The sequence below is a fragment of the Ahaetulla prasina genome, chromosome 5 (assembly GCF_028640845.1).
Source record: "Ahaetulla prasina isolate Xishuangbanna chromosome 5, ASM2864084v1, whole genome shotgun sequence".
In the NCBI taxonomy this organism is placed as follows: Eukaryota; Metazoa; Chordata; class Lepidosauria; order Squamata; family Colubridae; genus Ahaetulla; species Ahaetulla prasina.
The window spans coordinates 63,750,935-63,774,131 of record NC_080543.1 but is presented as its reverse complement, the minus strand read 5'-3'; the positions used below and the strand labels follow the sequence as shown (position 1 = coordinate 63,774,131).

Genomic DNA, 23,197 nt, shown 5'->3' with positions numbered 1-23,197 from the left:
TATTGCTATTGAGCCAGGTTCCACCTATTCTATATCTATGCCTTTGGTTCTTTATGAATATGAAGCAGTTAACTATCTGAAATAAAAATTTCTCTAATTCTTGTATTGTTTGAGCACTTACTAACATTAAACAGAGTTTGAGCATTACCATAAAATAGCAGATAATTCTTTTAATTGTCAGCTAAATGATATATGTGAGGGAAAATTCTACTATCTGAAGTAATACTGTAGTTAAAAGCATGGCTCATCACTTAAACAAAAGTACTATAAAGTTATTCATAAGATAAATCAGTCTATCAATCCAAATTCTACATCAGAAGATGTTACATTGAAAAATTATCCAGAAATATATATAAGTAAATATGCAAAACAAATTATGGTAAATCCAAATCAGAAAAAAAAAAAACTATTTCTGTTTTTAATTCCTAGTTAGTTTTTGAGAGCCACTTCTGAAAATACTGCCAAGGTACTTGTCCAGGCAGTCACCAGGATTCAACACTGACTCGAAGAAGGTACCAAAACAAAAAAATGAAACTAAACTACCAAAAGCAGATTTGAAATACCAATTGTGGGAAATATCCACAATTATTACAAAAATTCTGTGACCTGTATTAAATGAATGGATATTTTGAGCTCAAATCAGTTCCAAATTGATCAGAATAGCTTATTCACTTAATTCACTGTAATTAAGTTACATGGACATTAAGCAAATCTAGCTTCCCCAACTGACTTTGCTTTTTGGAAGCTGGCTAAGAAAGTTGTAAATGGTGATCACATAACCCTGGGATACTGCAACAATCTAAATCCATGCCTGTTGCCAAGGACCTACATTTTGATCACATGATCATGGGGATGCTATGATGGTCATAAATGCAAAATCATGTCACTTTTTTCAGTGCCACAATAACTGAATGGTTGCTAAACAAATGGCTGTAAATGGAGGACTATCTGTATTTCTCCTTATATTTCCAAAACACTTACATTAACAGACAGTAAGTAGCAGGTGAAGCTAAGCAGAATCACATCAGATACCTGTACAATTAGCACAGGGGCCCCACAAGATTGTGTGCTCTCTCCACTTCTCTTCTCTCTATATACCAATGACCGCATCTCAAACAATCCATCTGTTAAACTACTGAAGTTTGCAGATGACACAACAGTGATCTCATTCGAGACAATGATGACTCCACATACAGATGGGAGGTTGAACAACTAGCCTCATGGTGCGACCAGAACAATCTGAAACTGAACACATTCAAAACCGTAGAAATGATGGTGGACTTTAGGAGAAACCCTCCTATACTACCACCTCTTACAATACTAGACAACACAGTATCAACAGTAGAGACCTTCAAATTTCTAGGTTCTACCATATCTCAAGACCTAAAATGGACACCCAACATCAAAAACGTCATCAAAAAAGCACAACAAAGAATGTTCTTTCTGCACCAACTCAGAAAGCGCAAACTGCCCAAGGAGTTGCTGATACAGTTCTACAGAGGAATTATTGAGTCTGTCATCTGCACTTCTATAACTGCCTGGTTTGGTTCTGCAACCCAACAAGAAAGACACAGACTTCAGAGGATAATTAGAACTGCAGACAAAACAATTTCTACCAACCTGCCTTCCATTGAGGACCTGTATGCTGCACGAGTCAAAAAGAGGGTTGTGAAAATATTTACAGACCCCTTGCATCCTGGACATAAACTGTTTCAACTCCTACTCTCAAAACAATGCTATAGAGCACTGTACACCAGAACAACTAGACACAAGAACAGTTTTTTTCCCAAACGCCATTACTCTGCTAAACAAATAAGAGAGTGCTAAACACTCTCAAACTAGTTACTAAGTCTGCATTACTATTAATCTTCTCATCGTTCTTATCACCCATCTCCTCCCACTTATGACTGTATGACTATAACCTTGTTGCTGATATCCTTATGATTTATACTGACGTTTTCCCAATATGATTTGCTTTTGCTTATTTGTTCCCTATGACTATCATTAAGTGTTGCACCCTATGATTCTTGACAAATATATTTTTTCTTTTATGTACACTGAGAGCATATGCACCAAGACAAATTCCTTGTGTGTCCAATCACACTTGGCCAATAAAGAATTTTATTCTATTCTATTCTATAAAGGTTATAGTCGAATTAAAAGGGCCTCTGTGGCTCAGACTAGTAAGACAGTCTGTTATTAACAGCAGCTGCTTGCAATTACTGTAGGCCCATGATTGACTCAGCCTTCCATCCTTTATAAGGTAGGTAAAATGAGGACCCAGATTGTTGGGGGCAATAAGTTGACTTTGTATATAATATACAAATGGATGAAGACTATTGCTTGACATAGTGTAAGCCGCCCTGAGTCTTCGGAGAAGGGCGGGATATAAATGCAAATAATAATAATAATAATAATAATAATAATAATAATAATAATAATAATAATAATAATAATAATAATAATAAATAATTAACAATGCTTTTTAAAAATGTCACTTAGTATCAGAATATTAAAGTTTGCTCCAATATGGACAACTACAAGCTAGATGGAAATTAGATCAAAAAATAGGTGTTAAGCAAATTGAGGATAATTTGTTAAAACAAATGAGAGATCAAGGTCAACAGCATATTAAGAGGTTGTATAATGTATTAGTAGAAATAGATTCAGAGACTGATTTGGTTAAGGATTGTATGATTAAGTGGGCACAAAATTTTCAGCAACCAATAATGTTGGAAACTTGGGAAAGAATTTGGGTGAGGAATGTTAAATTTACACAAGCGCAAAATATGAGAGAAAATTTTTATAAGATGTTTTATAGATGGCATTTAGACCCCAAAAAATTGTCATGTATGTATCCTAATGTACAGGCTAAATGCTGGAGATGTGATTGTGAAGATGCTACTTATTATCATATATGGTGGACTTGCAAAAAAGTTAAAGCATTTTGGATTAAAGTATGGTGGATCATGCAGAATATTTTGTAAAAGTAGATTAAGTTTACCCCGCAGTTCTTTTTACTAGGAATAATTATGGATTGTACAGCTATAGAGACTAAATTGATTCTGAACTTAATAACAGCCGCAAGACTTTTGATTGCTCAATATTGGAAGAAAGAAGAATTACCTACAATTGAAGAATGGACTCTTAAAGTATCAAATCTGGCAGAAATGGCAAAAATCTCTGCTTACTTGAAAGACTATACACAAGAAAAATATATTTTAGAATGGAAAATGTGGATTGATTATATTCAAAATAAGTATCAGATAAAAAAATATCAAATAGCATATGAGTAAATTTAGGAAATAATTTGTATTAGATATATTTTTGAAGGAGAGGGGAATTGAGAGTGTGAATAAGCGTGGAGAGACTAGAGATTATAATTTAGGAATTATTTTAGATTATGATTGTTAGTTTTGATACCCTGCATTTTGTTCTGGGAAGTCGGGGTGGGGGGTGGGGGGTAAAGGGGAAGGGAATTGGGGGGTTGAGGTTAGTGATGGAGTGATGGTTAATGTACAGGGATTATTGAAGATGTATAAATATAATTAATGTAGGGTCGGGTCTGACCAGTTGCCATTTTAGAACGGTGGGGAGGGAAAAAAGAGAGAGTAGGAGGTAGGAAAGAGGAGAAGAGGAAGGAAGAGGGGTAGAAGAGGGAGAAGAGTGTAGGGTGGAGGGAGGAGAGGAGGTAGATAAGAGAAGGAGAGGAAGGTTTGGAAAGTAAAAGAAGGTAGAAGAGGGAAGAAGGTTAAAAAGGGGGGTGGTGACTGGGCAGGCCCGACTAATTGTATATAACTGTACATTGGATGAATTATTTGATATGATTGTAAAAATAAAACTTTTTTATAAAAAAAAAAAAAAAAGAATATTAAAGTTTGCAACCCTAATAATTTACATAAAAGTAATTTTTTAATGTTGGACATTCTTTTTAGCAATTGTTGAAATGTTATTTTAGATTTTGTATACTATTACGATGAAACTTATCAATAAGAGTGATAAATAGTACTATAATATGTAGTATATTAAGGACATATAGAAGTGACTAGAGCAGGGATGTCAAACTCGATTTCATTGAGGGCTGCAATCAGGGTTGTGTTTGACCTTAGGGGGCTAGGATGGGCATGGCCAGCTCAACATCACTCGTGTCAGGGGTGTCTGTGGTGGCTGGAGAACTCTGCCAGCAAAAACAGGCTCCTAAGCTCCATTTTTGGCTGTGATGGCTTCCTGCAACCCTCTGCCAGCGAAAACAGAGCTCAGGAGGGCTTCCCACGGCCCTCCTGAGCTCTGTTTTTACTGGCAGAGGCACTGTGGGCTCATCCTTTGCTGTTTCCAGGGCAGCCCTGTGAGCCAGAGCTAAGCACCCAGATCTGGCTTCCGGGCCTTGAGTTTGACACTCCTGGACTAGAGAAACTGCTTACTATTCCCATAGGAGTAGAGAATTAAAAATCACGGTGATTTTTAATACACGTTTTCTATCTCCTGACATAAAAGCAATATCTAGAATTACAAGACACTAATATTATTTGGGATTCAATTTTAAGTAACAAGATCAATACTTGCAAATTAGGTTCTGGCTGTTTATAAGATGTGCAACCTTAACTGAAATCAGTAGTATACTTCTGGTCGGATTAACCATTCACTTATAGAATTTGTCTGTTGCATTGATGAAGCAATTTATTTTTCTTCCCTATCCTAAAACTGCTCAGATTCCTATTCAAGATTCCCAATGTAACTCTGGAATTAGAAATATGAAAAAAAAATCCAAGAGTCATAATGACATTTTAGCCCACATCTATAGTTTTATTTAGCTAAGTTTAATAAATAATAATAAACTCCATTTAGATGTTAAAAAGTGGGTAGAGGGGATCAAAACTGAACTTTGAGACATCTCAAAATTCAGCTACCATAAGGTTACCAAGAAATCCTGTAATAAGTAATCATATTGAGAGAAACAACTATCATCATGTTGGGCATCAAACCCCAATCTGGAAACAATATTAAGACAGATACTATGACTACAAGGCCCCAACAGAGCCAAACTCTTCAATATCTAATCCCTGTATCAATACTCCACTAATACAGTTTCTGCCCAAAACTCAATTCTGAACCAAGTCTGGAATATATGTTTCAATTCTGGAATCTAAAATTGCTTGGAGTTAATAGGCTATCATTTATTCTAAAGCCATATTTAAAAATTATATTATGGAATCTGAGCAAGCATTTTCCAAGGCTACAGAATTTAAATTTGGCTTTCATATAAGCAATTTCACAATTATTTCTACAATACAATTTGGGCAAATGTATAGTTATTACTATACTTATTATATCTACTCAGGCCATTTCTGGCACATTTCAGAAGCCACAAATTATAACGATTCACAGATTAAGTTTATTTCAACTCTCCAAGTAGCTTGGTCCATGTCTCCATTACCAATAACACAAGACATTTATATAAGTAAAATGGTAATAGGCTGGAGGTTTTATTTATGAAAACTGTAAGAAAGACTGAGATCCCAGAATAATCTATGCTTTCATGGTCTTTTCTTTGCTACAGAGGACTACGTATTATGGTCTTATTCAATTAGATGGGTGTTATAATACATAACTTCTGAAATAATTTTTTAATGTTTTATTAGTTTTTTAGTTTTAAATATACATCAACATCAATACATGGACAGTGTTGCCCTGTCTTTCTTTTTGATACAAATATTAATGATAATCATAATAGTTATTATCTTAATCAAACTTATATAATCCTTGTATAATATACATGGTTTTTTTAAAAAAAATAGTTATTCAATATTTCAATATTCCATTTTAACGCCAATAATGTTGTAAACATACATGGTATTACCATCTTTCCCCCTCTAATCTTTTCCATTATTACTTATATTTTATTAAATTAATTTTTTTTAAAGTCTTGCAAAGTATCAGGTAACAGTAACAGAGTTGGAGGTCATCTAGTCCAACCCTCTGCTCACACAGGAGACCTATACTAGGGATTCAAACTGTCAAACTGCTGACTTTTTTGAGAATTGGTCTCTGTGCTATTTTGCACTTTAAAAATTTAAACATGCATTTATTTTGGACTCAGTAATATGTAAAAATGTTTTATAACAGATGAAACAATTTTAAAAATGAGAGATAGGCAGATAACGAACATGAATGGAGTTAGTATTCTTCGCAGTCATACTATGACATACATATATATGTTTTCTGAGGTTTTCGCGGGTGTTTGTATGTAGGTCTTTGGTTATTCGGGTTTTCTCCCACGTAAAATTGGAAGTGTCTTGCCGTCGCATATATGCATATTCCAGGCTTCAAGAGAGTAATTATTAGACATAGATAATATACCTGTCTTTCTAAGAACTCTATGCAGTTCATATAAATTATATATCAATAGTGCTTCAATATCAAGGCAAAAGTTCCACACATCAGAAAGTGGATGTTTGAAAAATGTGGTTTGTATTCAGAAAATACACCAAATTATTTTTTAATCCTAGTTTAGGGACAGGTTTGCCAAATATACCATGACCTGTTAACCACTGAGATGATTTCCTTTACTTCAAATCATTTTTTGTGCTGATGCCTGATAGCCAAGTAATATTTGTGATGGCTGCCACTTCCCACTTTCTAATTATTTTAAATAATAATTAAAAAAGGCTGATGATAGCTAGATCTTGATCAAAATCCCCCTCCCCCATTCTCATTGTCTAAAGTGACCCCTCTGTCCCAGGTAAAGGTTAAAAACAAAAATGGAACAATTAAGCTGTATTTTCAAAACACTCTATTTTGTGGCTGTATCCCATAGTATTTTCTTGAAGAATTGATGGATACTTATTATAAACTACCTCTTAATCCAGGTTCACATGATATGTGAGACCATGAGCAGTCTATAACAACCCATAATTACAAACTATTATTGAGGAGGAATATTTAAAGCACATTCTTACTCATAATTTGGGTATGGATGACACAATCAAATATATCCTTGAGTATTTTGTATGAATATAATCTGATTATTTTAAGGGTAACTAAGGAGTTCATGGTTTACTCCATATAAAATATTAAATCTAACATTTCTTCATTCATCCCATTTGCACTTCACCATATATTTCACAGTGAAGCAGCAAATATGCTTATCAAAAAATAAACATACAGAGAACAAGAATATATGAACAAAACTTGAATTCTATCAAGTTTTGTTCATATATTCTTGTTCTCTGTATGTTTATTTTTTATTCTAAAAAAATGTTTCTTCCAAAAATCAGGATCTACCACTGAAAAGCCCTGTTCCAGTTCAATTTAATCTGAACTTCCTTACAATAACAGGCAGAATAGAAAAATTGCACAAATTGATATTGAATATGTAAGGCCAAGGGCTGTAAATTCAGATATGATCTTAACATTAAAACCATGTAAAAAAAATAGATAAAATATATTTGCCACACATTATTAACACAGCTGCTTGCAATTATTGCAGGTTCAAGTCCCACCAGGCCCAAGGTTGACTCAGCCTTCCATCCTCTATAAGGTAGGTAAAATGAGGACCCAGATTGTTGTGGGCAATAAGTTGACTTTGTATATAATATACAAATGGATGAAGACTATTGCTTAACACAATGTAAGCCACTCTGAGTCTTCGGAGAAGGGCGGGATATAAATGCAAATAAAAAAAATTATATGTATTACTTTTAATTTATTTTGCAAAGAAAAAGAGAATGCCATAAATATGAAAAAATGCATGAATATTTGATCAAATTTGTGCTAAATTATCATGAGTTTTTCTTTTCATAGAGAAAGTTACTGTTAAAAATTAAAAGTGAGACTCTATCCTTATGTTGTATAATAAAGTAAAAACTAAGTATTTGGCAAAAGGTGTAACAATACCTTAAATACACCCAACTACATAAAGCAAATAAAGCACAACACTTTTATGAAAATAAACCTAACAAAATTTATGTTAGTTATTTTTCCACACTCAAACATAAATTAAAAACTACTTTATTAAATCATAATAGGAGCAAAACCATCTAACTTGTAAAATATATTCACTTATAATAAGGAAAGTTATTCTCACACATTTCCATTTAGCCTTCCTTTTTAGTGACACTTCACCTGATTGAACATAAAAGCAAGCTCCCCAAACCAACAAACAGGTATTGGGGGAGGGTGAAACAGACAGACTGAGCTATATTATTTTGCTACCATAATTAACTACATTTTTCATTTCTAGAATCGTTGTCGCCAGTGTGGGGGAGAGTGTTGTTTTATTATAATATTAATTTATTATATGATTCTTTTATTAGTTTTATTGCTTTTATATGACGCTTTATATTCTTGTAAGCCACCTTGAGTTGCCATGTGCGAATAGGCGACAATATAAATTTCAGAATAAATAAATAAATAAATAAAAATGAAAACAGAAAACTTCAGCTGCCATTTTCAAACAATCTACCAAATTGGACATTCAAAATATGAAGCAGAGGCATTTTAGCAACTGTTGCAGCTTTACTTTTGGGAAAGCAGTGAACATTAATTTGAAAAGTTGCATAATGAGTAAGGCGACCAATATCTCTTGCAGTCAATATTTTGAGACAGAACTAGGAAGAAACTGACCATTACCCATGCGCCAATTCCTTGCCAATGAGATGAATATTATGTAGCAAAGAACAGTAAAGTATCTGGCATTAGGAGCACTACAAAAAAAGCAGGGCGGAGGACCCAGTCTCATCTTTCCTTGTCTACCCTCCAGGTAAGCAAGTTGTCACATAAATTTGCACACATTAAAGCAGAGCAAAACCGGATTTATTGCAACACCAGACCTCACTAAAGACTTAACTGTGGCGAATGAAAGAATAAGCTAGATCCCCCCCCCAAAAAAACCCGCACATCAGGTCACCTCTCCTATCATGTGAAATCGCGTGGGCGCCACGAAAAAGCTACTTGTCCTATCATTCCGTTCCAGCATCAAGGATCTGGCCTCTTCCTTTCCTCGGATAAGACGCGGCTGCGGCCCAACTCTGATGGTAACGGAACCGAGTATCTCTCCCCCCACGTCTTTCCTCCCTCCCGTCGGGGAGTAGGCTTTGCAGCCGATTGCTGCTCTGGTCTCTCCCCGCTCCTGGCCCATTTGCCTCCCCCGCACCCCCCACCCCCGGCCACTTACTTGCCGATCACCTCGCACAGCTCATAGACATCCTCGAACAGCACGTCGTCGTCGGCCATGGTCCAGATAGGGCAGAATTATCCTTGCAGGCGGCCGAGGGGGGGGCGCGGGCAGGATCCCCTCCGCGCTCCCCACACAACACGCCGCCGCTGCCGCCAATCACCACACCACGTTAAATCCAGTCCTTTCACACCGAACAGCCCAATCCGTCCGCGAGGTTCCAATGGCTACGCCGAAAATTTCTCCAGCTGCCGCCGCTCCCCGTTTCTTTCTCCTCTGGGCCTCTGCCGCCTGCCTGTCGCTCCGCTGCTGCCTCTCGCTACCGCCGCCAGGTCGTCACCTTTTTCCCACCCCCTCCGTCGCGATCCTTTTTTCCTTCCTAGGGCCCCGGGGAAGCAGGCAAAGGCTATCCAGCCAGAGGGGTGGAGCAGCAACCATGGAAGGGATGAATACAAAAATGAACCGGCGGAGGGCAGAGACGCCTCATTCGCTCCCCTCCCCCACTGGTGCACACTCACACACGACGGGGACAGAACGAGAGCGCGCGGGAAGGGGAGAAGCAGACGCGGCTTCGACCACGCGCCGACGACAGCTATAAGTCGTTTAACCAAGAGCGCGCGCCGTTCTTGTCTCAGTCGCCACCTTTTTAATCAGTCACGCAACCGCCCAGAGCATGCACGCGCACCCTTCGTTACAGAGGGCGGGGGGGGGGAGTCCCTTACCCGCTCTTCCTCCTCCCTCTTTTCCTTCTGCACAAAGCCACTCCCACAAGTAGCTCAAAAAATACGCGTTTGGCGTAAGGAAGCGAAAAGTGGTGGTTCTGCGCAGAAGCAGATGCTTTGACGTCATAAAGCAGCAAGAGGAAAAAAGAGTGGCCAATACTGCTGTCTTTTCTCAAGCGGGTGGGTTTTTCTCGTAGCTGCTTTCCAGGCAAGGCTTCGACATTGAAGTGGTATCCTAAACTAAGATGAAAAAACGAGTATGGCTTCTTCGGGTGTACGGATATCGGATAGTAAGGCATAGGAAGAAAGAGAGATCTCCGTCATAGTGTTTTTGGGGTGTGTTTTTTTTAATGATAGTTGACTAGTTTTTGCGAGAGCAGCAAGTCCTTTTGTTTACTCGAGAAACTAAAGGAAGGTACAAAAGGAAAACTAGCAAAATTAGCTGTTGCTCTATAACCAGAATTGCTAATTGCCAAGTTTTTGTGTTTAATTCTTTTCTGTTCTGGTGTATTTTCCCCTTGTTGGAAGAAAAATCCATCTGGTTCAGTTCCAAGCTGGGAGAAAGAAGCTGGAAACAACATGAAGGCTGTTTGGAAAATTGGTTTATTGAATAGAACCACAGACAGTGTGCAGTTCTGGGTCAGCTGAACAAATGGTTGAATGAGTGGATGGATCTTTATAGGTTTATGTGACTTTGAAGTTTGAACTGTTCTGAGGGTAGTGCAATGAAGAGACTTGTGTTCTGAAAGGGTGTTGGGCAATTCCTATTGTGGCTAATGACTCGTTCTATGATGGATCTTGGGTGAGGGGCTGCTTTCTAATCCTACCATTCTGCCAAGGAGTTTTGAAATATTCTGTCTTGAATGGATTTCTGCCTGCAGTGTTTGCTTTGCTTATGAATAGAGCTATCTTGATACTTGTCTTCCTCTTTCATTAAGCTCTTTAACTCTTAATGCTGGCATCTTCTGTGGGCTATGCTTGGGGTCTGCTTGGGGTCTGCTTTCTGTCTTTAAAGCATATTTGTCCATTTCTCCTTTAGGGAAATATAATATTCTGCCTTTTTAATATTTCCCAAAATATTTCATTCGGTGGGGGGCTTCTCACATCCTGTTTCTCAATTTGAGTAAGAATCTAATTTTTTAAAAGGAATAGTGAAATAGCATTGCTGAATTGACAAGTAGAAATTCTGGTTTATCCATTCACTGTCCTATTCCAATTTGATCACCTACTTCCAGGATGGGAAATCACTTGGAAATCCTTGGCTCTAAAGCGATTAATTATGTACCATCAAGTCTTAGCAACCACATACATTTCTTCCATGACAATCTGCTCCTAACCTAAATTTTCAGGTCTTCAGTGGTGCACCGATCACCACTGCAAAAGTCCATCCACCTTTACTGTTGGTTCTCTTTTTCTTTCCTTCCACCTTTCCCAGCATAAAATGTTCTTCAGTGAATTAGGTCTTTGCATAATGTGTCCAAAGGAGGATAATTTAAACTTAGTCAGTTGTGCCTTGCGTGAAAGGTCTGTGTTGATTTGTTTTCTTGGCTATACACAATATTCTCAGAAGTATTCTCCAACACCAACTTTAAAGGCATCAGTACTCTTCCTATCCTGCTTCTTCGAAGTCCAACTTTCACTTCTGAAGAGTGTCATAGGGAATACCATGAATTGTACTATTTTGATCTTTGTAGTTAAAGGCACATCAGTATTTGAATACCTTTTACAAGGCCTTCAGGATTGCTCCACCAAGTGCTAGTCTGTGATGTATAGGCAGTCCTAGACTTACAACAGTTTGTCTAGCGGCCGTTTGAAATTACAATGGTACTGAAAAATGTAACTTACTATTGTTTTTCACACTGAATCACTACATCATCCCTTCAGTCATGTGATCAAAATTCAGGTGCTTGGCAACTGGCTGACATTTATGATGGTTGCAGTGTCCTGAGGTCTTGAGAAACATGTTACTAACTTAATAATTGCAATGATTCACTTAAGTGGCAAGAAAGGTTGTAAAATGGGACAAAATTCACAACAAATGTCTCACTTAGCAACATAAATTTTGGGCTCAATTGTCATAAGTTGAGGACTACCTCTGTTTCTTGACTGCTAGTTTCTGTACTGTTGATGGTTGATCCTAAAAACGATCTACTTCTATATCTTCCTTACCAGTTCTACAGGTAATATATATAAAGAAGAATGGGGTGGGGGGCAGACAAGCCTATTCTGTATTGTTGCATAAAAGCAACATCCACATTGCATCCACTAGAAATCAGACTTGATTCAAGAATGCATACACCTAATGGCTGATATTGTACTATCAGTAGTCCTTAATTTACAACCACAATTGGTACGAGAATTTTGATTGCTAAGTGGATGTTGTTAACGAAGTCATCATATGGTAGGACCTCATTTTGTAACCATTTTTAACCACATTTGTTTAGGAGATCACTGCAGTCATTAAGGAAATCTGGCTTCCTCAATTGACTTTGCTTGTTGAAAGTGGGCTGGGAAGGTCATAAATCATGGCTACATGATTGCAACATGCTCTAATTCATAAATGCAAGTCAGTTGCCAAGTACCCAAATTGAGACCATGTGACCACAGCATGGATAGTGCAGTGGTCATAACTTTATAAGTCATTCTTTTCTGAGGCCATTATAACTGAACCATTATTAAATAAATGGTTTTAAGTCAAGGACTCCTGTATGTGTGAAAAAGATTTTGAGCACCAAAATTTATAGTTAGAATATGGAATATAGAATATAGTTAGAATTCAAGGATGTTATTCAAATGAGCTTGATAATGCTGACTTGTATGGACTAATTCAGTGTAAGACCATTTCTATTATCACAACAATTGAAGCAAAAAGAAAAGAAAATGTGTTGCATAGTAGTCTGGATTTATGAATTACATTAAGCCATTGTTTAGTTACAATTGGTTATATAAAGCAATTGGCTAGATTCACAAAGCACTTTAAGCCCATATATGATTATTTACATACCACATTAGGAAGAAGCAAGCCACACAATAATTTTGGACAATATACGCAGAGCTTTGTACAAAAGATATCAGAAGGTATGGAAAAAAGATAATTCAGAGACATTGGGAATGTTTCACATTTTTGTTTATTAAGCCATTATTTACTGTTATGCTCTCATAAAGTTATATCAACAACCTCAGAATGCAGATGATACCACTCTACTGGCAGAAAGCGAAGAGGAACTAAGGAGCCTCTTGATGCAGGTGAAGGAGGAGAGTGCAAAAGTTGGCTTGAAACTCAACATTAAGAAAACTAAAATCACGGCATCTGGCCTTCTCAATTCCTGGCAGATAGATGGGGAAGAAATGGAGGTAGTGACAGATTTTATTTCCCTGGGCTCCAAGATCACCGCAGATGGGGAGTGCAGCCAAGAAATTAAAAGACGCTTGCTCCTGGGGAGGAAAGCTATGGCAAATCTAGACAGCGTACTAAAAAGCAGAGACGTCACCCTGCCAACAAAAGTGCGTATAGTCAAGGCTATGGTTTTCCCAGTTGCAATGTATGGCTGTGAAGGTTGGACCATAAGAAAGGCTGAGCGCCAAAGAATTGAGGCCTTTGAACTCTGGTGCTGGAGAAGACTCCTGCGAGTCCCTTGGACTGCAAGGCGAACAAACAAGTCAGTTCTAGAGGAGATCTGACTGCTCTTTAGAAGACCAGATCCCGAAGATGAAACTGAAATACTTTGGCCACCTAATGAGAAGGAAGGACTCCCTGGAGAAGAGCCTAATGCTGGGAAAGATTGAGGGCAAAAGAAGAAGGGGATGACAGAGAACGAGGTGAGGGCAAAAGAAGAAGGGGATGACAGAGAACGAGGTGACAATGAGTCACTGAAGCAGTAGGCCTGAGCTTAAATGGATTCCAGAGGATGGTAGAGGACAGGAAGGCCTGGAGGAACGTTGTCCATGGGGTCACGATGGGTCGGACACGACTTCGCAACTAACAACAACAACAAAGTTATGCTCTCATTTTAAGCCAGGATTCTGGACATTCTGGGACTTGCAAGCAACAGAAGAATCCACATAAAAAATAAATTAGACCTACTTTGTCTGTGCAAGCCTGCAATGGGCAGCTATTGTATCATAAAGTTTGGGAATCTTGTGGCATACAGCTGATATGTTATGTATTAAAAGTGGTATATTTGTGTTTTACCATTGCTGGCAACAATGAATCGTTTGTTTTGTTCTAGGAAAGGGAATGTATAAGGCCATCATGTAAAAGGTATACATGTACAAGTTGACATGAGCAATGTACAGGGTGAATAGAAGTCTACTCCTGTAATAGCAACTTTCTGTTTCTTTTATTTCAGCATCATATGTTCACCTTTTGGATCCTATGCATATGTCAGTTCACTGCATATACTGTATCCCCTAGTTGGTCAGGTTACAGAATAAACCAACAGATGCAGTGTGTATATCCATGACCATTCTGAAGCACCTTTTCAATTTCAAACACAAACCCAAATTCTGCATCTGTCCATTTTATTTTATCTTAGAAAGTAATTTGTAGTTTGGACCGACTAGCTTTCAACAAAGAACATCAACTATCTGATGGTAAAATGACATACTGGATGAAATCTGGCAAAACAAACTAGCACTGTCATTATTTAGCAGGAAATATTGCAGATGACATGGGAACAATGGAACCTTGTAACTTATTAGGCACATGTACTCTTCCTTAAAAAGTGTTATGTGAAGTATCATTTGGAAGAGCCATAACGGACCACTGAGGTCCAATATCTATGGTCCATCTAGTGATGATCATAGTATATGAGAGATAACTTAGAATGTAAGAGGAGTTTATAAATTTAATTTATTAAAGAAAAGAAAAATAGTTCATGCTATGATGTGTCTTAATAAAAGTATGAAAAAAGATACAGCTGTTTGGAAACCAATTGGTCTGATTTTGTGGAGAATAGTGGAAAAAAAAGCAAGAACTGGTTGTAAGGGGTCCAAGTAACGCCCCAACAAAAGAAGACTCCAAGGCTAGAAGTTCCTTAAAGTTCCATTTTATTAGAGATGTCATATATGCACATCTGGGAAAACCCAAATCGGAAAGCTTCCAGGTTTTCCTCACCCCAAAAAAAGTCAAAGTCCCTTCCCCTGCACCCACATGTCCATCACATGGTTGAATCATTGCACTGTCCCAACTGGAGATGCCTTTCAGTCACGCCAAGGTACAGGCCCGAATATCCTTGACTCTCGAGAAAGGAATATTATTATGGCTAAATATCTCCACCAACTCTATACAATCCCCCCTCCCAGTTTCCCACAGCATTAAGTGTGGCAGATCCAAAGGAAAAGATGACCTCAGGGTTGACAGTGGTCCTGTATGTAAAATATTATTAATTTCCCAATAAAAAGAGAAAGTGTATATAAACAAGATATAGAATCTTTTTAGAACTGAATAAAAAGAATTTCAGATTGTCATAGAAGCATATGTAGTTACAGTAATGTGGAATATAAAAAGGATGCTCGGCAAAATAATGTGGCAGAGAACAAAAGGGAGATAAATATATTGAATAATAATTGCAAAGTACAAGGAACAGGTAAGATTAAAAGAGGTAGAGAAAATGCAGAAAATTTTTGATGAAAGATCAAATTTGGGGGGAGACAATCTAAGTGGGCTAAGCGAAGTGTCTCCAACAGAATAAATAGAATTAAAAATAAAGATGATAAAATTGTCTAAACTGAACTGAAGCGGGGCAATAATACAAGGAATATTTTAGACGTTTGTATGAAAATGTTAGTGATATGTTGAAGTTTATAAGATGAAATATAAATTAAATATCCAAAAAAAATGATGAAGAAGATATATATGTAGAGAAAATCTTGAAAAACAATGTAACAGATATAAGTGGAAAAACACTGAAGTATTTATTTATTTAATCTTCAATATTTATAATCTGTCACAATCCAAGAGCAGCTAAGACGTGGTTTTGCTTATGGGAATGGCTACATGGCTTATCAAACAACTGTGCATTTGTGCCAATTAAGAAAAAAATGCTGCCAATGTGCCAGTATACAAAGGGAAACATTGCTGAAATGAATGTCTAATTTTTAGAGGGATCAGTTTAAATGCATCTCTTTGGATAAATTGTAATTGAAAATGTAACAAGATGATGATGAACAAGAAAATGATAACAAGAAAAGTCGGCCAATGCATTGCAAAGCAGGGTGTATAATTTTGGCTCTTTAGCAAGTTATTGAAAAATGTATGAATGTGAGAAAGTATGTATTGAAAGAATATGATGAAATGAATAGATTTGAATCGTGGGATGTTTTGTGTGAATATAGTGTTGAAGTTTAGCTGCTGAATATGATATGACCAATCTACAATGGAAGTTTTTACATGTGTAAGAATAACTGAAACACCTAGTAAATATTATACATTGAGCAAGAAGTAAGACATGGGTATGTAATGTCCTTTTGATTGTTTAATGGATAATTACTAATGAACTCTTGTAATGTTAGAGGTATTTTGGGAATGTGAATGTTTACATTATTTTTATGCAGATAATGTCATGTTCTCAGCCTAAAAATGATTTGCAGAGAACCTAAGAAAGTCACTGTTGGATGAAGAAATCTTAAAAGAAAGTTGAGAAGTTCAAAGTTCAAAAGGTAATGTGAGGAGTGATATATGGACAAGGTGAAAGAAAGGATAATTTGGAAGGATACAAAGATATGGAAAAGATACAGTGAATGGTATCAGTTAATCAAGATTTGGCTCTGTTTCCTTTATTTTATATCATATCTCTCTTTCCTTTTCTTTGTCTTCAATTTCATTGACTTACTATTTTTTATTAGTAGTAGTACAGTATTCTATTTCGGTATACAACTTAATATTGCTTTCCCTCAAATAGAATATTGTAGCATAACAGGCAAGTATGTGTCAGCCTCCGCTTCATATTGATTACTTGCTTTGTGCTGCCATTGTAACCGGGGAGGGGGGGGAGCTGTCTTAGTTATGGAGGAAGCTGGGGGGGTGGGGGGAAGTGAGCTGGTGGAGATGTCTTGTACAGGGGGAAGATTGGAGGAACTTTCCCTCAGCATTTTCTCTGCAGCTGGTGTGCTGATAACCAGTCAAGGCCAACCGTCCCGGCATACCAGAAGGATGGAGCCATCTGAAACTGCACCCCACACAATTTCCCGGAGGATTGTGGATTAGATAATCCTAACTGGACCTTTGGGGGGAGGGTTTTGGGGACATTTCCTATCTGTGTTTTTTGCGCCTATTGTCTCAGACCTTGCTTTTCTTTGACTGCAATCAGTTCATACTCAGTAAAAGTACCTTTCTCTACGGAATTGGAGTTGTGTTTTTTCTTTCTTGAGTACTGAAAGAAGGCATATCTGACAGTATGTATGATATAGTCATGCACACATACATACAGGTAGTCGTTGACTTACAAGCATTCATTTAGTGATGGTTTAATTTTACAGTGGCACTGAAAAAAGTGATGACCAGCCCTTGCCCTTGTGTCTATTATAGCATATCCATGGTCACATGGTCAGAACTTGGTTGTGTGGCAGCTGGCATCTATATATATGGTTGCAGCATCCATGGGTCACGTGATTGTCATTTGCAATTTGGCCTCTGACAAAAAGAGTCAATGGAAGAAGCCAAATTCATTAACAATTGCATGATTCCCTTAACAACTGCAGTGATTCACTTAACCATGGCAAAAGGTCATAAAATGTAGCATAACTGATTTAATAACCACCTTGCTTAGCAGTGGAAAGTCTGGTTCCAACTGTGGTCATAAGTTGACAATTACCTTTATATACACAAAGCATTTTTTTTCCTCCTTCCTCACTTTTTGAGGGGAAGGGCAGGATCATTAGTTTTTATCTTGTAATATTTAATTTGAATTTTATGTAAGTTGTAATTCATTTTGAATCTATAAAAATAGAATGCAAATTTAACAAATCACGGCGGTGCATCAATAGCAGACACATTAGAGATGCTTATGTCTGTAGCGATTTCATACGGAGGCAATAGATGGACAGAGTAGCTGCACAATTTCTTTCTCTAGTCAAAAAACACAAAACCAAATACAAGATACACAGGAGTGATGGCAATATACTTTTAAAAGTAGTATTTTAAAAGCATTTCCTCTAATGAGCATTTAAAGCACTTTTTCTTTTATTTTGATAATTTCTTACTCTAAATTGTTCTGAAATTGCTATTAGCCAAAACATTCATTAATAACCTCCCTCCATCCCTAATTATATGGAAAATGACATGTAAAGTGGATAATAAGAATACTACAGATTGGCATCAAGATTTTTTTTTCTTATCTGAGTTGGAACCCTTACAACTGCTCCAAGTGTTTGTGGGATTATGGCATAGCAGAGCTGAATCTGACCAGTTGAACCATGGTTAAATGTAATGTGCAAACCAGATCCTTAAAGTGTGTTTTTCTTATTACCAATTACTTAAATTTGTTATAGAAAAGAAAACACCTAATTCTCATAGCTCTTTCTAATGTGTAGTATATCAACCCATAGTGTGTGGCTATAGCAGTAATTCTTTTTATTACGTTTTTTATTTCTTCCTTTTATTGGGATGATGATGATGATGATGATTTTCTCTGTTGCTTGCAAGTACACTCAGTGCTTCTGTACCAGAGACAAATTCCTAGTGTGTCTACACATATTTGGCCAGATAAAGTATTCAATTCAATTCAATTCAAAATATTTCAAGGAAATATGCCACCCTAGGTCTCTAGAGCATTGGCTAGGAAAGCCTGAATTTTGCACAATTTTGAAGTGCTTACTACATTTCTGCTGTTGGAGATGCACAGTGGAATTCTTGTTCTTTGCAGATTATGCTATAAAATAAAAACTTTTAAGTTTTGTCATAATTTCTGTGTTTTACAATCTTGTTTGTGGGAGAATAATTTGAATATTTAAAAAGGTTATTGCATTCCTTTTATTGGGATACCATATCAGAATATAAATAATAATATTTTTTAATTAAATTTATATGCCACCGATCTCAGTATCCCAAGTGACTTCAATACTGCACATAGAGACAAATTGAGTCTTCACAAAAGGAGCTGAACTAGTCACCTTTCATCCATAACCATTGAAAGTACATACCTCATTTTGGACATTAATACAATTGAAAGTACATACCTCATTTCGGACATTAATACAATTGAGCGTGTCCAGAAATATTTTACAGTTCTCCACTCCTCTGATCACAACAAAATATCTTATGCCACCAGACTTGAAGTCCTGGGTTTAGAAAATTTAGAACTCCGCCGCCTTCGGCATGACCTGAGTATAACTCATAAAATCATCTGCTACAATGTCCTTCCTGTCGAAGACTACTTCAGCTTCAATCACAACAATACACGAGCACACAATAGATTTAAACTTAATGTGAACCGCTCCAATCTTTTTTTTTTTATTGAAAAAGTTTTACAAAATTTTTCCCCCCTCCCCCTTCCCTTCACAAACCCCCCTCCCCCCACAACTTCCTGGAACAAACACAAGGTATAGTTAAAAATAAAACAAACATATGCTAAAAAAATTTCCCTCCCAACTCAGTTATACTCCTACAATTCTCATCAGTTCCTAACTTCCCCCAAAACAATCAGAAATAATACATCCTAATCATTCAAAGGCAGTCTGATAACTCTTAGTCTGATATCTGGTTTGAATATAGTCAATCCATTTTTTCCATTTCTTTAAGTATGTTTCCTGCGTATTGCCTTTCAAAAAGGCTGAGATTTTCGCCATCTCAGCCAAATTAGCAACTTTCAATATCCATTCTTCTATTGTGGGTACTTCTTTTTTCTTCCAATACTGACCTATCAGTAATCTTGCTGCTGTTATTAGATTTAAAATCAATTTAGTCTCAATTACTGTACAGTCCGTAATAATTCCCAGCAGAAAAAATTGCGGCAGGAACTTTTATCTTTTTCAGAACATTTTGTAAAATCCACCAAATTTTTATCCAAAAGGCCTTAATACCCTTACAAGTCCACCAAATATGAAAATATGTAGCGTCATGACAATTACATCTCCAACATTTTGCTTGCATATCTGGATACATACACGATAGTTTCTTAGGATCTAAATGCCATCTATAAAACATTTTATAAAAATTTTCCCTTAAATTCTGTGCCTGCGTGAATTTAACATTTCTAACCCAATTTTTTCCCCAAGTTTCCAATAATATTGGCTCCTGAAAATTTTGCGCCCACTTTATCATACAGTCCTTTACCAAGTCCCTTTCAGAATCTATTTCAAGTAACACATTATACAATCTCTTTATATGCTCCTGAGACTGATTTCTAATTTGCTTTACCAAATTTTCCTCATTCTGCACTATACCAATTTTCTGATCTTCCTTCCATCTAGCACGTAGTTGCTCATATTGAAACCAAGTATATATTGATTTGCTTCAGAGCAGCACGTGAGTAGAGTTGCTGTTTTAAGGAGAATTGGGGGTGGAAAACTGCCTGCATTTCTTCCTGATTTGCTTCAGAGCAGCACGTGAGTAGAGTTGCTGCTTTAAGGAGAATTGGGGGTGGAAAACTGCCTGCATTTCTTCCTGATTTGCTTCAGAGCAGCACGTGAGTAGAGTTGCTGCTTTAAGGAGGAATTGGGGCTGGGAAACTGCCTTCATTTTTTCCTGATTTGCTTCAGAGCAGCACATGAGTAGAGTTGCTGCTTTAAGGAGGAATTGGGGGTGGAAAACTGTCTGCATTTCTTCCTGATTTGCTTCAGAGCAGCACGTGAGTAGAGTTGCTGCTTTAAGGAGGAATTGGGGCTGGAAAACTGCCTGCATTTCTTCCTGATTTGCTTCAGAGCAGCACGTGAGTAGAGTTGCTGCTTTAAGGAGAATTGGGGGTGGAAAACTGCCTTCATTTTTTCCTGATTTGCTTCAGAGCAGCACATGAGTAGAGTTGCTGCTTTAAGGAGGAATTGGGGCTGGGAAACTGCCTTCATTTTTTCCTGATTTGCTTCAGAGCAGCACATGAGTAGAGTTGCTGCTTTAAGGAGAATTGGGGGTGGAAAACTGCCTGCATTTCTTCCTGATTTGCTTCAGAGCAGCACGTGAGTAGAGTTGCTGCTTTAAGGAGGAATTGGGGCTGGGAAACTGCCTTCATTTCTTTCTCATTTTCACAACCCGCGCACCTAACGGCACGCGAATCTAATCTAATCACTATAAATCAAAAATAGCAATAATATATTCAGGGTTGGTCCACTTGAGATTGTGATTTTATTCTATTCAAAATGACTGGCTTAGTTCAGTGCAATACTTGTTTTGCAGCTGTCTTTCGCAGTACTCTTTTCAAATTTGGGTACTGTCCTCTTTGTAAACAAATTAGCAGTCTACGTGGACAGATTACATATCTAGAATCTCTAATCTATGCTCTCCAAGCAGAAATTAGGTACCCAATTCAGCCATTCCAGCTGCTGAGCCATCAGCCCCCTCTACCACAAAGATCCTGCAGGAAAAGGGCAGTATGGACAACCGTGGGATCTGGCAGGGTGAGAGCTGTGAACCATAAACACAAAGCTTTTACAGTGTCCCAGTATAACAGATATAGTGCCCTTGCTGACCTAAATAGGAACACTAAAGTGACAGATCAAGGTAGTTGTGATACTGATAACTCAAACAATCAAGGGATTATGGTTCAAGATGAAGAACTTACTTTGGAAAAGTGTGAACCTACTTTGGAAAAGTGTGTATCAAGTATTACAGATCGGTCACACAAGAAGAGCATGGTATCCAAAAAGAGAAGCCACCTTCTGATTGGTGATTCAATTGTAAGGGATGTAAATTTAGGAAAGGATATGGAGGTTTTGAAAGATGTCAGGTGTCTACCTGGTGCTACTGCCAGCAGAGACAAGAGGCGTATTCTTAAGATAGTCAAGAATGCCAGTAAGGATTCTGATGTTGATGCTATTATACATCTTGGCACAAATGATCTGTCCCAAAAGGATGTGCTTTCTGTGCAGAATGATTTCCAGAGCTTAGGGTATGAACTTAATAGCATAGGTTGTAGGCTTAACTTTTCAGAGGTTTTACCAGTACATAAGGAACAAAAAGGTAAAGGCCAGCGTGTAGTGGAGTTTAATGTGTGGCTAAAGGAGTGGTGTAAAAGGGAAGGCTTTGGTTTTATTAGTCATGATGTCTGCAACTGGTCCAATGAAAAATTGTACAAAAGAGATGGATTGCATCCATCAAAGAAAGGGACTGAGTTACTCAGCAATACATTCACAGATTTTCTGGATAAACATTTAAACTGAACAGTGGGGACAGAGAATTAACTGATATAGAAAATTTCTGTCCCCAGCAATCGAAAACTAAAAGGGTTATCAGTGCATGTAACATAGATGTCTGTATGGGTAAGACTATCAACCATGCTATCAAGCAAAACCAAGCATTTAACAGTGAGTGCCATACCATGTGCACTAAACCAACAGGTGGCAAGAAAGTAGGGGCAGACAACACAGGTTATGTAGACAGTAAACACAAGATCAATACAAATGGACTCAAATGTCTATACACCAATGCACAGAGTATGAGGAATAAACAGGGTGAATTAGAACCAAGTAAATGAGGGTAGATATGATATTGTTGCCATTACGGAAACTTGGTGGGATGAAACTGACAAATGGAACATACAGCTAGAGGATATAAATTATTTAAAAGAAATAGACCAAATAAAAGAGGAGGTGGAGTTGCACTATATATAAGAAATAACTACATCTCTACAGAAATAGAGCACAACAATGATGAAAATCATCTTGAATGTATTTGGGTCAATATAAGAGGGATAACGATATTGCCATAGGTCTATACTATAGGCCACCCAACCAAACAGAGGAAGTAGATGAACTTTTTGCTAGTCAGCTAACTAAGGTATGTAGGAAGCACATCACAGTAGTAATGGGGGATTTTAACTACCCTGACATCAACTGGGAAACAAACTCTGCACCAAGTGGAAGATCCAACAGGTTCCTAACAAACCTAGCAGACAACTTTGTTTCCCAAAAAATAGAGAAGGCGACAAGGGGATCAGCCATATTGGACTTAATTCTCACTAACAGAGATGAAATGATAGAAGGTGTTGAAGCTACAGGAACCTTGGGGGCAAGTGACCACACAATATTGGAATTCGACATTAAGCAAATACAAGTAGTAGAACAAAGTCAAACTAGAGTCTTGGACTTTAAGAGAGCTAATTTCAATAAACTTAGAGAGAGCTTGAGAAGGATTCAATGGATGAGAATCCTCAGG

General features: G+C 37.4%; 1 protein-coding gene and 1 long non-coding RNA gene across 2 annotated transcripts in view; one reads left to right on the top strand and one right to left on the bottom strand.

Moving 5' to 3' along the window:
• CASK (calcium/calmodulin dependent serine protein kinase) overlaps positions 1–9,887 on the bottom strand; it is a 257,401-nt gene extending 247,514 nt beyond the window's left edge. The window contains exon 1 of the mRNA XM_058186228.1: positions 9,173–9,887. Within this exon, the coding sequence (XP_058042211.1) occupies positions 9,173–9,231 (59 nt within the window). The 5' untranslated portion in view covers positions 9,232–9,887. The remainder of the gene's footprint in view (positions 1–9,172) is intronic.
• A 134-nt stretch (positions 9,888–10,021) lies between these two features.
• LOC131200102 (uncharacterized) lies at positions 10,022–17,215 on the top strand. The gene is made up of 3 exons (XR_009155502.1): positions 10,022–10,074; positions 16,450–16,554; positions 16,998–17,215. It is a non-coding gene; the product is annotated as an uncharacterized LOC131200102 (long non-coding RNA).
• Positions 17,216–23,197: the final 5,982 nt, after the last annotated feature.